Source organism: Lonchura striata, chromosome 4A (assembly GCF_050655825.1).
Source record: "Lonchura striata isolate lonStrDom1 chromosome 4A, ASM5065582v1, whole genome shotgun sequence".
NCBI classification, from domain to species: Eukaryota; Metazoa; Chordata; class Aves; order Passeriformes; family Estrildidae; genus Lonchura; species Lonchura striata.
In genome coordinates, this window is record NC_140742.1 from 18,544,925 (window position 1) to 18,557,863 (window position 12,939).

General features: G+C 59.7%; 1 protein-coding gene across 7 annotated transcripts; it reads right to left on the minus strand.

The window, feature by feature from the left end:
* Nucleotides 1-11: 11 nt before the first annotated feature.
* Nucleotides 12-9,850, minus strand: PRRG3 (proline rich and Gla domain 3). Of its 7 annotated transcripts, XR_014952526.1 has the most exons (6): nucleotides 9,797-9,850; nucleotides 6,631-6,672; nucleotides 5,851-6,428; nucleotides 5,415-5,536; nucleotides 4,782-4,963; nucleotides 4,493-4,682 (listed from the first exon to the last, which is right to left on the minus strand). XR_014952526.1 is itself a non-coding variant. In XM_021534475.3 (4 exons), exons 2-4 carry the CDS (start codon nucleotides 6,635-6,637, stop codon nucleotides 1,737-1,739), a joined length of 705 nt encoding a protein of 234 aa, XP_021390150.2. In that variant the 5' UTR covers nucleotides 6,638-6,672; nucleotides 9,797-9,850; the 3' UTR covers nucleotides 12-1,736. The 7 variants fall into 7 exon arrangements, 2 of the variants coding, with proteins under 2 accessions (XP_021390150.2, XP_085427127.1); XR_002465745.3 differs by lacking the exon at nucleotides 5,415-5,536; XR_014952524.1 differs by having other exon boundaries at nucleotides 4,493-4,963.
* Nucleotides 9,851-12,939: the final 3,089 nt, after the last annotated feature.

The following is a 12,939-nucleotide window of genomic DNA, read 5'->3' on the forward strand; positions in this document are numbered from 1 at the left end:
CCCTGTGCCGCTCAGACTGTGAGGGTTTTTTAATAAATACCTTTTTGTTTTTGCACAGAAATATACCAAGTCTTACAGAATACAAACTGCAGGGATAATGACCGAGCATCAAAGACAGAGGATGCAGAGCACCCTTGTGTTTCCCTCTGGTGTTCTCTAGCTCTGGCCCTGACACTCTGTCAGCTCTCCCCATAACCCCGACCTGCTAAGGCTGGGCAGGGGACAGACAAGGTGCCAGCATGTCCTGCCCCACGAGCAGCCACGCTGGGCAAGCCTCAGCTCTGGGCTGAGGGCACCAGCTGCAAGGGCATCACTGGGGCCAGGCGGGATGCAGGCCACTGATGGATGAACAATAGCCTTTTGGTGCTGGTGGAGAGGCTGGTGCTGGGTGAACACCGGGTGGTGGCAGTGCTGGGAGCTTCTGGGGGGTTGGAGGACAACCCTTGTATTAATCCATCAGACATGACTGGGGAAGGACAGCCCCGTTGCCTGGACCCTACAGGCAGCTGCCCAGGGAAAGGGGACACTGATCCCACAGCAAAGCACCTGGCTCTGCCCTGCCCTGGCAACACAACCACACGAGCAGGCTTGACCCCGCTCCTGACCTCAAGGCATGGTCTGTGGTCTTGTGGCTCCCACCCCTGTCAGCAGGAGTTCCATGCCACAGCCCTGGACACCAAACACAGCCCAGCTGAGAGGTCAGGGGGAGAGCGGGGTCTCGCATTCCACTGTACCTGCTCTGGAAGACAAAGAGCCCCAAAGAGAGGAGCCAGGCAGGGCAGAGAGGTTTAGGGCAGGGAGAGGGGAGGTTTGGCCTGTCTGCAGGCTCTCACCTCTGGGGCAGACACCAGATAGGCCACGCTCAAGGAGAGAGCTGAATCCCCATCACTTAAAGCCACGAGACCACATTTGGCTCAGGGTCAGAGAAGACCTCCTTGGCCAGCTCTGCAGCAGCCAGACCTGCAGCTGCTCAGCACCCACAGGGGGAAAGCAGAGAACATCAGGAAAAGGCCCTGCTACTCCAAAGTCACTTACCTCAAGTACAAGACCACCACAAGCCCTTTCTCCCTTTCCAAAGAGATCTAGGAGATCAGAGAGCACCTTCTAGCTGCTCCTCCCTGATCTCCACAGAGCAAATATCACTACAAACACCACAGTGTGGACCGGGCTCCCCACTCCCACTTGGCAACAAATCCACATGGGGGAAGCACCATCTCCCCACAGAGCTGGCCCCACCAACTGCAGGGATGGACAAAAATTTGCCACACCAATCCTGCATCTCCATCACCTAATCAGAGCCCTGAGCAGTAGAACAGGGCCCAGTGAGAACATGGGGTGAGGCTGAGCAGCAGCCCAGGGTGGCAGCAAGGCTGCTCTAATCATGGGAAATGTCATGTCTGTTTGAGGGGGAGGTGAGGAAATCAAATGCACCATGGGGTGACCCCCCCATTGAGCCAGGAACAAGCTGCTGCTCGGCTCTGGCTGCTACAGCACTTACGTGAGTGGGGAGTGAGGGCAGGACATGGCTGGCTGGCTACAGAGCCGTCCCACAGCCCTGCCTCCCCCACCTGGGGACAGCTATTTTTGGTTAGGAGGGTAAGGCTATTGTGTGATGGCACCAGATTGTACAGGTGAGATGGGGGCCTGGCGAACCCTGAAGGGGGTCCCAGGCACGGCGAAGGGAGGGTGGCTGGGTGGGTGTGAGTGTGTGAAGAGGCAGGAGGGAGGCAGAGCCGCTATTTGCCCGCGGCAGGGGCCGTGGCCACGATCTCTTCGTACTTCGGCGGAGGGTCACTGTAGGAGACGCTGGTCTCCTCACCGCTGCTGCTCTCCGGGTGGCCCGTCACCTCCTCGTAGGAAGGCGGGGGCGTGGCACTGGACAGTCTGGAGAGGACGGACACAGAATGCTCTGGCGGGCACAGGGTGCCGTCTGGCTGGGGGGTGCCCCCCGCTCTGGCATCCCCAGCCCCCCGGCTGCTGGCTTCCCGCTGGTACTGGGTCTCCCCTTGGCTCTGCGACCGCTCCCGGTACACCATGACCCTGGGGAGGCTGCGGCCCGTCCGGCTGGCCAGGTAACGGTTCTGGGCATAGGAAGGGCGGTGGCGCGTGGCCTTTTGCAGCTGGCACCTCCAGATGATGAAGAGGGCGATGACTATGAGAAGAGCCACTCCCAAGAGGGGCACCACCACGTACATAGCGTCAGAGCGCTCCGTGCCGTGCCCGGGGTCCTTGACAGAGTACACAGAGCTGGTGTAGCCTTTCCAGAACTCCATCTGCAAGGGGAACAGAGAAACAACCATCACGTGCTGCAGCTGGGAGAAGGACCCAACCTCCACCAGCAATAATCACCGCTCTCCCCAGGCCAAAGGGACAGCATTTTGGATGTCTCCCACTCCTGAGGCACTGTGGGAACCAAGATAGAAGGACCTGGGAACATTCCTCAATTATCCCACAGCAAGCCCAACCTAGAGAATCAGGGACAACAGCACAGATTTGCCACATGTGCCATGGGAGCACCTCAACCTGCAGCTGTGGGCAGGGAGTCCTGGCAAAAGCAAGGTGAGGCCATTGCCTGGGAAGGGAAAGCCATGCAAAGAAGTGAAGCCACGACATGCTGCCTGCAGGCAGAAGAGGACAAAGGGAAGAGGAGAGGCTGTCCCCTCGTGCTTTCCCTCTGTCTCCAGCCTGCTGAGGAGTGAGCCCTCCCACATGCACTGGGGAGCAGCGTAGGACAAGCGCACCGTCTTCTCCTTGTTCTCAAAGACCTCCTTGACCTCCTCATAGCTGCAGACCTCCTCGATGCACTCCCGCTCGATGGTGCCCTGCCGGATCTCCTCCAGGAAGCCATTGGCTCTGGGAAAGCGTTTCAGGAGTGAGTGGGCATTCCTGGCTCCCAAGAACACTGCAACACACAAGGCAGAGACATTCTGAGCAGGCACAGCCCCATACCTGGCCTCTGCCCAGCCAAGCTTTCTGACCCAGATCCCTGATGCCACATGCATCCCCAACACCAAAAACCCAGGCCTGCAATCACGTAGGACAGCAGGTAGGACAGCCAGAGGGGCACAGGACTCTTGGGGTCTGCCCAGAGACAGATGGCACCAGGAGCCCTCCTGTCAGGGCTGAGGTGCTAGAGACATCAGAAGTGGCAGTTGCAGCCACACAGGGCAACTGAGGAAGAGACAAAAGGCTCCAAAAGTATTTGTTTCCAACCTTCTGCCCCTGATGGATTCAATCTTTCTGCCCCTTTGCTGCAGGGCAAGGGAGATTCCACCAGGAGAGCAAGACCCCACAGGTCTGGGACACAGAGCTCTGCCAGGACACAGGGTGAGCACCAAGAGGGACTCACAGCCCACAGTTCAACAGCCTGCTGGAAGCTGTGTCCCTGCTGCCAGCTGCTCAGGGGTCATGCAAGCTCAGGTGGCATCAAGGACTCTGTTCAGGCCCCAGAGAAACCACTGTCTTCTCCCAGGCCCAGAACAAGGGCAAACATCTCCAAAACACAGGGATGGCACAGGGGGTACGAGTCAGGGGCCTGAGCAACCACTCCTCCCACAGCATCACATTCTCATCTCCACTGTGTTTTATGCAGAGGCCTCACAAACTTTCCTCTGCTCCCAAAGCCTGGGAGACTCATCAAGTCTTCCCACAGCACATGCAGTCCTGAAGCCAGATGGAGGAGGAACAACACCTTCCTTCCTGCACGAGAGACATCAAAGCCCCTCCTGATACCCTGCAGGAGGGACACCTCCGTGGGGTACAGGAGGCAAGCGCCTGCCAGGACCTGCAGCAGCACAGGAGGCAAAGAAGCTGTTTGCTCAGGGAGCAGAAACTTCACACAAAACGTGATCCTTCCAGGATCCAAACACGCATTTCATGAATGAGTGTTTCCACAATGCAGTTCAACACACTCAGCTGCAGGCTGGTTCCATCTCTTCCCACCAAGCCACAAAATCCTGCTGCTTCCCTTGGGAAGATGAATCAGTTCAGATGGGTGATCCACGGGAACCTATTTACCTCCTTCACACTCAGGCTCAGTCTTCCACTGGATCAACAAGGTGAACCCATTCACAGAGCAGCAGCATCAAAGGGGGACAGAATCTCCCAGCTGACCAGCTTGGTGCTAACAAAATACTGACTCCACAAGCAAAACAGTCAGTGAAAAGCCACTAACTTCTTTCCTTAGGAACCTTTTGCCAGGGAGAAAGGCAAGTTTCCTTCTGCTTTACCTTCCATGTACCCTGCTGCTGAAACAATACAGCAAGGTATTTGTGAGTATTTGGAAAGATCAACAGGGACGAGATCATGGTGTAATAAACAACTACTACTGTGCTACACCAGCCTGGGCTTGGAGGCACTGAGCTGCTTTTGTGCTGTGTAGGTGCATTTTCCCCTTGTGATTTATTAATGCCTTGCTTCTCTGAGAGTTTGCAGAGGGCTGAGCCACTGAGGTGTGAATGAAGAGCAGCATGAATGATGTGAGTCACAGATCTTCCCTCAGAATCGACTTTATTATGCAAACCATTTTTTTTTTTTTACAAGGACAACCGAAAAAGCATTTTCAAGAGGCACAGAAGGCATCTTGCAGAAGGGCAGGGATCAGCTTGCCTTGGCTTTCACAGTTGAGGAGGGCTATCCTGGCTGGAGAGGGAACAGGCTGGCAGGCTGATCTTGTCTTGAGCCTTTCCAGAAGGAGATGAAATTTTACAAAGACAACATTCATTCTGCAAATATCCCGTACTTTGCTGGAGAAGTCTGGCCTCACCTCCTTTGCCTCCCACCTTGATCAGACCGTGGTATAAACTCTCCCCTCCTTGGCACTTGAGCCTGACACTCAGATTTCAACTTCCTCAGCACATCTTAGAGCAACAAGCTTGGCTGCAGTTCTCACTGTCAGGGTTTTCCATCCCTGCAGAAAGCAGTCACTGGACCCGTTCCCTGCTTTGCCATGCTGAGTTGGCCACTAAGGTAGGAAATAAAAACAGACACACAGGCAGGCAGGTATCAAAAGCACTGTCCCAACTGCAAGCATGCTGTGACAGAGGTGTGTGTTTTTCCCCACATGCAATTTCCTTCAGGGACATAAAAATGGCAGAAGAGCAGAAACTCAGTCACTGCTCCCTCCCCTTGAAAGTGCAAAGAACTCCCACATGGCTCTCGGGACCAGAGCAGGAAAACCACTGGCCCTCAGGAAAGGAGCCCCTCATCTCTACTGGATCCCCAGCTGACATGAAGAGCAGATAGCCAAGCAGGTCCTGTCCCCAAACCACGGGTGAGGGGACCTGCCAGTGCCCAGCAGCCTCAGTGCTGATCCCCTGTGCCTCTCCAAGCCTCCCCACACCAGCTGGAGAACCGGTGCTCAGGAAAGATCAGAGCTTTTAGGCAGGGGAAGCAGGAGCAAGGGCTGGGCTCACCTCATCCCTGTTGGGCTTCCTGGGGTGCTGCTGGCCCCTGGAGGACACCACCCCAATGTCTCAGCTGCCCTGCTTGGGGGGCACCCAGGGGCTGCTTCTCTGGGGAAGGACTGTGGCTGTGCCTGCAGGGGGACAGCCAGGGATGGCAGGGAGCATGTGGTGGAGAACCTGCACATCACCACATCCCGCCCCGCACATCAGGGTCACCATGAAGGGGACACTGTCACCACAGGGGACACCTTCCACCACCAGGACATGCTGGTGAGCCAGCACCTGAGCTCTGGGAAGGAAAAAAGGCAGCAGTGGAGGAAGACAAGGAGCCAGCTGGGCACCCTCCCCATTAACTGAAGATTAAAGCAACCTTTTAAAAACACTGCCTGAAGATCTCTGCTCCCTCCCGCACCAAGCACAGCACAGATAAAGAAAGAAGGCATACCTGTCATCCCTGGGGTCCTCCTGCTCCCCAGCATGGCCACTGCCTCCACCTTCACAGCTGGCTCTGGTGACACTCCAAGCAAATCCTGAGATCCCAGACAGATCTCTCCATCTCCCCTTCACTCCTGCCATCCTCCTTAGCTCCCGTCACACCGGGGCACGCAGCCTCCATGCAGGCTGCCCAGGAGAGCCAGGAGGGAGGCCTGATCCCGGCTCTGGACAGACCACACAGCTCTCTACAGCCTCACCAGGCTCAGCCCATCTTTAGTGCTGGCCCAGCACTGCTCTGGGTGTGCCACAGCGAGCTCAGGGTGGAGCTGAGCTCAGCAGCTTCCACAGAGCACAGAGCCCAGTGCCAGCAGCCACACAGGGCAGTGTGGCCCTCAGGTGGGCACTGGCAGGGTGCCAGCCATGGGCATGAGGAGCACCGTTGATGAGAGATGTCAGTGCAGACAGGCAGCCCAGAGAGCCCTGGGGAGGCCCGTCCTGCACAGCAAGCACCACACAGAGGCAGAAAGGCTGCAGCCTCCGGGTAGTCCCGGAGAGGTCAGACCTTCAGCACCTCCTCTCGACTCCCACCTTGCAGAGGGGAGAGAGAAGCACAAGTCAGGCTGGACCTCAGACCTCACCAGAGCCAAAAGTCAATGACAGCTGCTCCCCACAGAGAGCAACTTCCCTCAGAATGCACAGGCACCCCTTTCTTGAGAGGAGGCTGTCAAACATCCCCCTTCTCTCCTCCAACACCACCAGCACCTCTCCATCTTGCCTGGGGAGCACTTACTTGCCATGCTGCCTCACTCGGCCAAAGGGGGCTCCTGCCTACCTGCAGGGAAGAAAACAGGAGAGTCACTGACAGCTTCCATTTCCAGCCCAGTTTCAAAGCACAGACCCCTGTTACCCAGGATCAGATTCATGCAGAAAGCACGGTGCTGAGTGCTGGACCCACGACAGATCCCAGCCCCACAGTGCCCCTGCAGAGAGCCAAGGATTCCAGCTGCCTCCCTGCTCTTCACCTGCCTGGAGGGGCTCAGGGCACCCTCAGCTCCCAGAGTGCTGGGGCAGGGCCCATGGAGAAGCAGGGCCTTGCAGACCAGCAATAGACCCCATTTCTCACCAGCAGACAAGATGAACTGCATGTCAGAGACTGCTGGGTGCAGCCTGGTGCTCTTCCCTTCCACAAAAGAGTGATGGATACAGGTGAAGCAATCATCTTATTTTAGAGCAACTCCACAGACGTGCCAGTTCTCACTTCTGCAACTCCTACCCACAATCTGGTTGTTGGGCCAAGCTAAGGGCAGCAGCAAGAGTGACAGAGCTGCCTGCACAGCCAGGACAACAGCTCTCCAGCCAGACAAGCACTCTTTGTGCTTCGAAAGCAAAACTAAACTAAACACAACAGGAGTTCAACAAAGCCCTGCAGAAGCAGAGGATATCTGCTTGTTTCCCATGCTTTGTATTCTCCCTGTGCTCAATGCCCCACGGATCAGACTGCCCTGGGCTGACTATTGCTGTGTGTAACACTTGCTGTGACACCTCTGTCAAGAGACAGAGGGGACAGGACTGCCCAGCTCCTGCAGGGATTTATTGCAGATGAAGGAGCAAGCAGGTTAGAAACAGCAGGAACTGCAGGACCACACTTTAGATATCCAGTTATTCCAAAAGCACTTGGATCTGCTGTGCTGGAGTGAGGTCAGGGACAGCACAGAGCTGTTCACAGGGTCAGCAGGTCTGGAAACACAGTTCTCCTTTTCACATAAAAGGCAGGCACACAGAAGGGCTGATGCTGCACACCAGCACACCTCACAACAGCCACCTTCCAGTAAACAGAGCACCTCTCCCTGCCAACATCAGGTTTGCTGTGCTTTCCAAGGCTCCTACACCGTAGAGTAGCAAGAGGGCATGCAAGCCTGGAGCTGTGTCCAGAGAGAGAAAGCAGCTTCTTCCCAAGTTTGAATTTGGGAAGCTCAGATTGCAAACCTCATTCTGGAGTTGAAGCAAGAGCGAGGGAAAGCAGCGGAGCACCAGAAGTACATGGGAGAGGTCTGCTGCCTCCAGTGCCCCACAGCCCAGTCCTGCTTCTCTGAGCCCTTCTGGGGGATGTGAGAGGCCTCTGGATCCATGAATTCCCCCACAGGCTCTGAGCAGGGACCACCTGACCCACTTCTGCTGTCATCAGTTTTTACAAAGAGACCCAAAGCCCCAGGATAAAAGAAAGCACAGCACAGACAGCATGCCACAGTTTCCACACAAACCCTCCTTGTTAGGGGCATTCTCCCCCTCTGATGGACAGGAGAACAAAGACACAGAAAGAAGGATATTCTCACATCACACATCAGGCAACAAATTTAATGCTCTTTAATTTAATTTACACTCTTTTACTTTCTTCCATGTATCTGTGTCAATGCACCAGTGCCACAATCAGGGAGGTGCACACAAGCCTCTGAGCACGAGCAAGGCCGGTGGAAAGGGCAGACGTCCCAGATGCTTATTTTTATTTCCACATGCAAATTCCTGGCCACCTCCCCTGGCTCCAGCGAGCAGGAAAAGCTGGAGCAGTGCACACGCTGACGCCAAGGGGAGCAGCATCCCTCCTGCCCCCACGCAAGCTGAGAGAAGCCTGAAGCTGGAGGCTGACCTAGCAGACGCCCACCCATTCCCGATCCCCCCCTCCCTCCGGCTTCCCATCCTCTATAAATACCCCATCGATAGGAGGTTGCTAAGGCAACCGTGAGGAGGCGCGAGGGATGCAGCCATGGGAGTGAGGATGCTGCAGTCGCACATTTGTGTCTCCCCCAGGCTCCCCCATCTCCGCCCCCGCTCCCGTCACTGCTGCCAGAGGAGGAAATCGTGCCGGGAGAAACGGAGCGCGCGTGGAGCCGGACCCCGCGGACCCCGAGGGGACCCGGGGGTCCCACTCCGGGAGGTGGCACCGCCTCGACGGGCTGGGGGTGGCCCAGGCACGGGTCGGGGGGTGCACAGCCCCAGTGACGCGCCACGGCGCGCACGGAGGATGCCGACCGTGCCAGCATCACGTAGCCGCCGTGCCAGCGGCTCAGCCGGATCCCAGCGATGCTGGGGCTTTTCCGTGCCAAATGCACGGAGAGAAGAGGCTACACCGGCTACGCTTGAGAGGGCAGAAAGCCTCGCCCTCCCAAAGCAGCCTTCACACCCCACCCTGCTCCTCACGCTGCCCTGGCAGCCCCAGCCCGGCCGATCTGTGCCCAAACCCAACTCGAACTGATCCCCACTGCGCTCAGCTTCCAGAGCCACCACGGCAGGGACCCCCAGGCCGTGTCACCCTGCTGCTGCAGGGACCCCCAGCCCACCTGCCCAGCTGTGCAGGGGCTTTCCTGTGCCCCCTGAGCCTCCAGTGCCACCCCACGGCAGAGACCTCAAGCCTAAGTGTCACCCCACAGCCGAGACACCGAGCTCCCCTGTGACCCCACAACAGGGACCCCCAGCTCCCCTGTGACCCCACAACAGGGACCCCCAGCTCCCCTGTGACCCCACAACAGGGACCCACAACAGGGACCCCCAGCTCCCCTGCCACCCTATGGCAGAGTCCCCCCGCCTACCTCTCACCTCTAGCTCACCTGTCACCCCACAGCGGGGTCCCCTAGCTCACCTGTCACCCTATAGTGGGGTCCCTTCCTCACCTGTCACCCCACAGCGGGATCCCCTAGCTCACCTGTTACCCCATAAATGGGTCTCCTTCCTCACCTGTCGCCCCATAGCGGGGTCCCAGCCCACCTCCCCGGCTGTGCGGGATCTCTCCAGCCCCACCCTCCGCCCCACCGACACGTCCTCCTCGTCTCCTCCGCTCTGCTGTTCGCCACGCGCCCAGCCACCCCGCCAGTGCCAGGGCTCCCGGCCCCGGCTCCCGGGCCGCTCCCGCCCGCCCCGGCCCGCGGCCGCTCGGCCCCGCGCTCCGCCCGGCCCCGCGGTACCTCATGGCGGCCCCGCGCCCGCCGCAGCCGCTCCCTCCCGCCGCCGGGCAGGGCAGGCAGGCCCCGCCCCCGACACGCCCCTCGCGCCCCTCGGCCAATCGCGCGCCTCCGCGGCCCGCGCGCCCCGCCTTCCTCTTGCAATGGGGATGCGGGGCGGCAGCGTGGGCGGGGCCAACGCGCCTCCCGCTGCGCGGGACGGATCGACAGCCAATCAGAGCGGGCCGCGCCGGCCGGGCGGGCCGCGGTGGCCGCTGGGAGTCGTAGTTCTGAGCCCCGCCGAGGCGCGGCGGAGCGCGGGCGCGGCCCCGGGGCTGGCCGGAGCTCCGGCGGGCCGGGCCCCGCTGCCGCACCCAGCGCTGTCTGCCTTCCCCCGCCTGTTGCCTCACACCGGCCTGCTGAGGCCGGGGCTGCCAGCTTTCCGCGGGTGTCCCGCGGTCACATCTCCTGTCGCTTCCTCCTCTTCATCATCCCTCTCTTCTTCTTCTTCCTCCTCCTCCTCCTCCTCGCTGCCCGAGTCCTCATAAAAGAAGAGGGTGGCCTGCACCGGGAAGTTCTCCAGCAGCTTCTCCCCCACGCTGTACAGGTGGTCAAAGGCCTTGGACTTGGGCCAGAGGAGCCTGTGTGGGGAGAGCCGGGGTGAGCCCCGCCCGCCGCGCCCGCCCGGCGCCCCGGGGCCCGGCACGTACCTGACCGGGTGCTGGAAGAACGGCAGCGCCTTGCCGGGACCGCCGTCCCGCTCCGCCGCCCGAGCCTGGGGAGACACAGGCGGGTGGCACCGGGCCCCGCTGCCCTGCCCGCCCCGCCGGGCTGGCCCGGGTGCCGCGCTGCCGGCAGCTCCCCCGCCCCGGGGAGGCTGGCATCCACCCCGCGCCGCCCGGCAGGCTGGCAAGCCAGTGTAATCTCTGCCCCGCGCTCCAGAGCGCTGCCCGGGCATCCCGCTAAGGCCCTGAGGAATGCCCAGCCTGGGAACATTCGGGGCTGCGGGGCCCTGTCCCCCGGGGCTCGCCCTGCCCACGGCGGGTGATGCTCCGGGGGAGGCGGACACGGCACGGCCGTGGGACAAGGGACTCCGCGGGACAAAGTGAGCCTCTGGGGCGACAGGCTGGCTTTACCCAGCAGGAACCCCACGGGCGTGGGGACAGACACAGCGGGGAGTGCCAAACTCACAGCGTCCATCTCCTGCCGCGTCGCGGGTCCCTCCTGGGCTCGGGGCAGCCACGGTCTCCAGAGAGGAAAGGCTCTATGGGAGAGAGCAGCTTCAGCCCCACCGCCTCACCCGCCCGAGCAGCACCCTCCGTCCCACCCATGGCCGCTGGGATCCGAGGTGTCCCCAGCACCGCAGCCTCACCCGAGCCCAGCGGGAGCTTCCCCAGCCCCCGCCTGCCCCACTTCCCCCGTACCTCGGCCCTTGCTCCAGCCCCGGCGGGGGGCAGGCACTGGCCAGCGGCGCTGGGAGCCCGGGGGCAGCCAGGCAGCAGGCAGCAGCTTGCATGGTGGCAGGAGACGCTGTCCCTTCTGACACTGCCGAGCCTCGGTGGGGACACATTTATAGCTCAGCCTCGGCCGTGACTCACAGATTCTTTGGGGCAGGGGAACGAGGGGATGGGGCTGTGGGGACAGCAGTGTGAAATTTGTCCCAGTTGTGTAAACAGAGGGCCGGGGGGAGGCTGGGGGCGGAGGGGCTGCGATCTCTGGTGGAAAAGCAAAACACAAAAGGGAAAATTTGGACACCATTTGTGAGAAAATCCCCGGGGGGGAACAGGGGAGGGTAGAGACAATTAACAAGGATGATTAAGTGCTCTTTGTAGGCATTTGCATAAGGGATGCAGGGGAGATGGGAAAGGGATGGGGAACGGAGGGGTGGCATGATGGGTATGGGATTGGGACAGTGCAATGGGCTGAGTGCTGGGCATGCCATGGGCACAGTGTGCTGGGCTTGTGTTGGGGACAGCACAACGGGCATGATGAGGACACTGATGGGCTACAGTGGTGGCAAGCACAGAGCCACCAGGAGGCAGCTGATAGCTCCGGGAGGCTCAAGAGCAGACAGGGAGGGAGGACCCATGGCAGGGATGGACCCCAGGCACTATCAGGGCAATGGTCTTGCTCAGGCATCCATGACCCATCACCCCAGGGAGCTGCCAGATCCCATTTCCACAGATGGGAGAGCAACCACTTACCAGTGTTCCCTGCCCTTTCCTTTGAGTTTTTGAGATGTGGGCCACCCCAGGAGGTACAGAAAAGCTCCTCGATGTGAGGGTGCAAGGCTGATGCAGCCCCTGGCACCAGCAGGGCCACTCATCCCATCCCTGCCCACTGCTCCTGCCCAAGCACTCAAAGACAGTGCCACTGGCAGTCACCTCCTGCTCCTGGGAGAGTTTCAGTTTGGGACAAGGAAAGAAAATAGCAAATGGTCCCTGCTGTAGCTCTGCTATCAGCATCCAAACACCGCTGTCCAAACGCTGGCCGGACCCTGCTCAGCTCTGAGCACAATTTGTCACCAGAGGCCCTCCCTGCCCCTCTCCATCTGTGGCAGCCGGTGAGCAGGAGGGGGCACGGGGCCAGCACAGCTCTCATTACCTTCCCCATTTGCTCCTCATTTGGGCCAGTAGTCTTACAACAACAAACCCCGTGGAGGACAAGCAGGGCCAGGAAGAGTAAACCAAAAGTTCAGGCTGAGGAGTGGGGAGCTCAACCTGCTGGTGTTTCACTGCCCCTCAAACCCCAATACAGGCAGCACAGCCCAGAGTGGACACATGGATGGTGGCACAGTCACAGGCTGTCCAGAAGGATGACAGCAAGCCTCAAACCTGAACCCATTAGGTGAACCTACCCCAATAATTCATAGACAACCAGCAAAGCAAGGCATCCCAGCTCCCCAGTCCTCCCCGACACCCAAAGGGTTTAATTCTGATCTGCAATAAGCCTCTGATCCAGGAGATTTGCAGGTGGATTGTGCAAAGCTGTAGCTGAACAAGTGCAGCCCCTGATCCCCTGGCTGCTCACCCTGCCCCAGGCAGCCGCCTCCAGTCCTGGGTGACCCCCGGCTGCAGCCATCCCGGGTCCCCCCCTGCACCTCCAGCCCCCTCCGTAAGTACCACAGAGCTCCCTCCCTCCCTCCCTCACCTTTCTGCCGGCACCCT

Coding starts and splice junctions, on each gene's coding strand:
- PRRG3 (XM_021534475.3), bottom strand. Junction 2,274..2,741: donor TTGAGAACAAGGAGAAGACG/GTGCGCTTGTCC, acceptor TTCCCCTTGCAG/ATGGAGTTCTGGAAAGGCTA.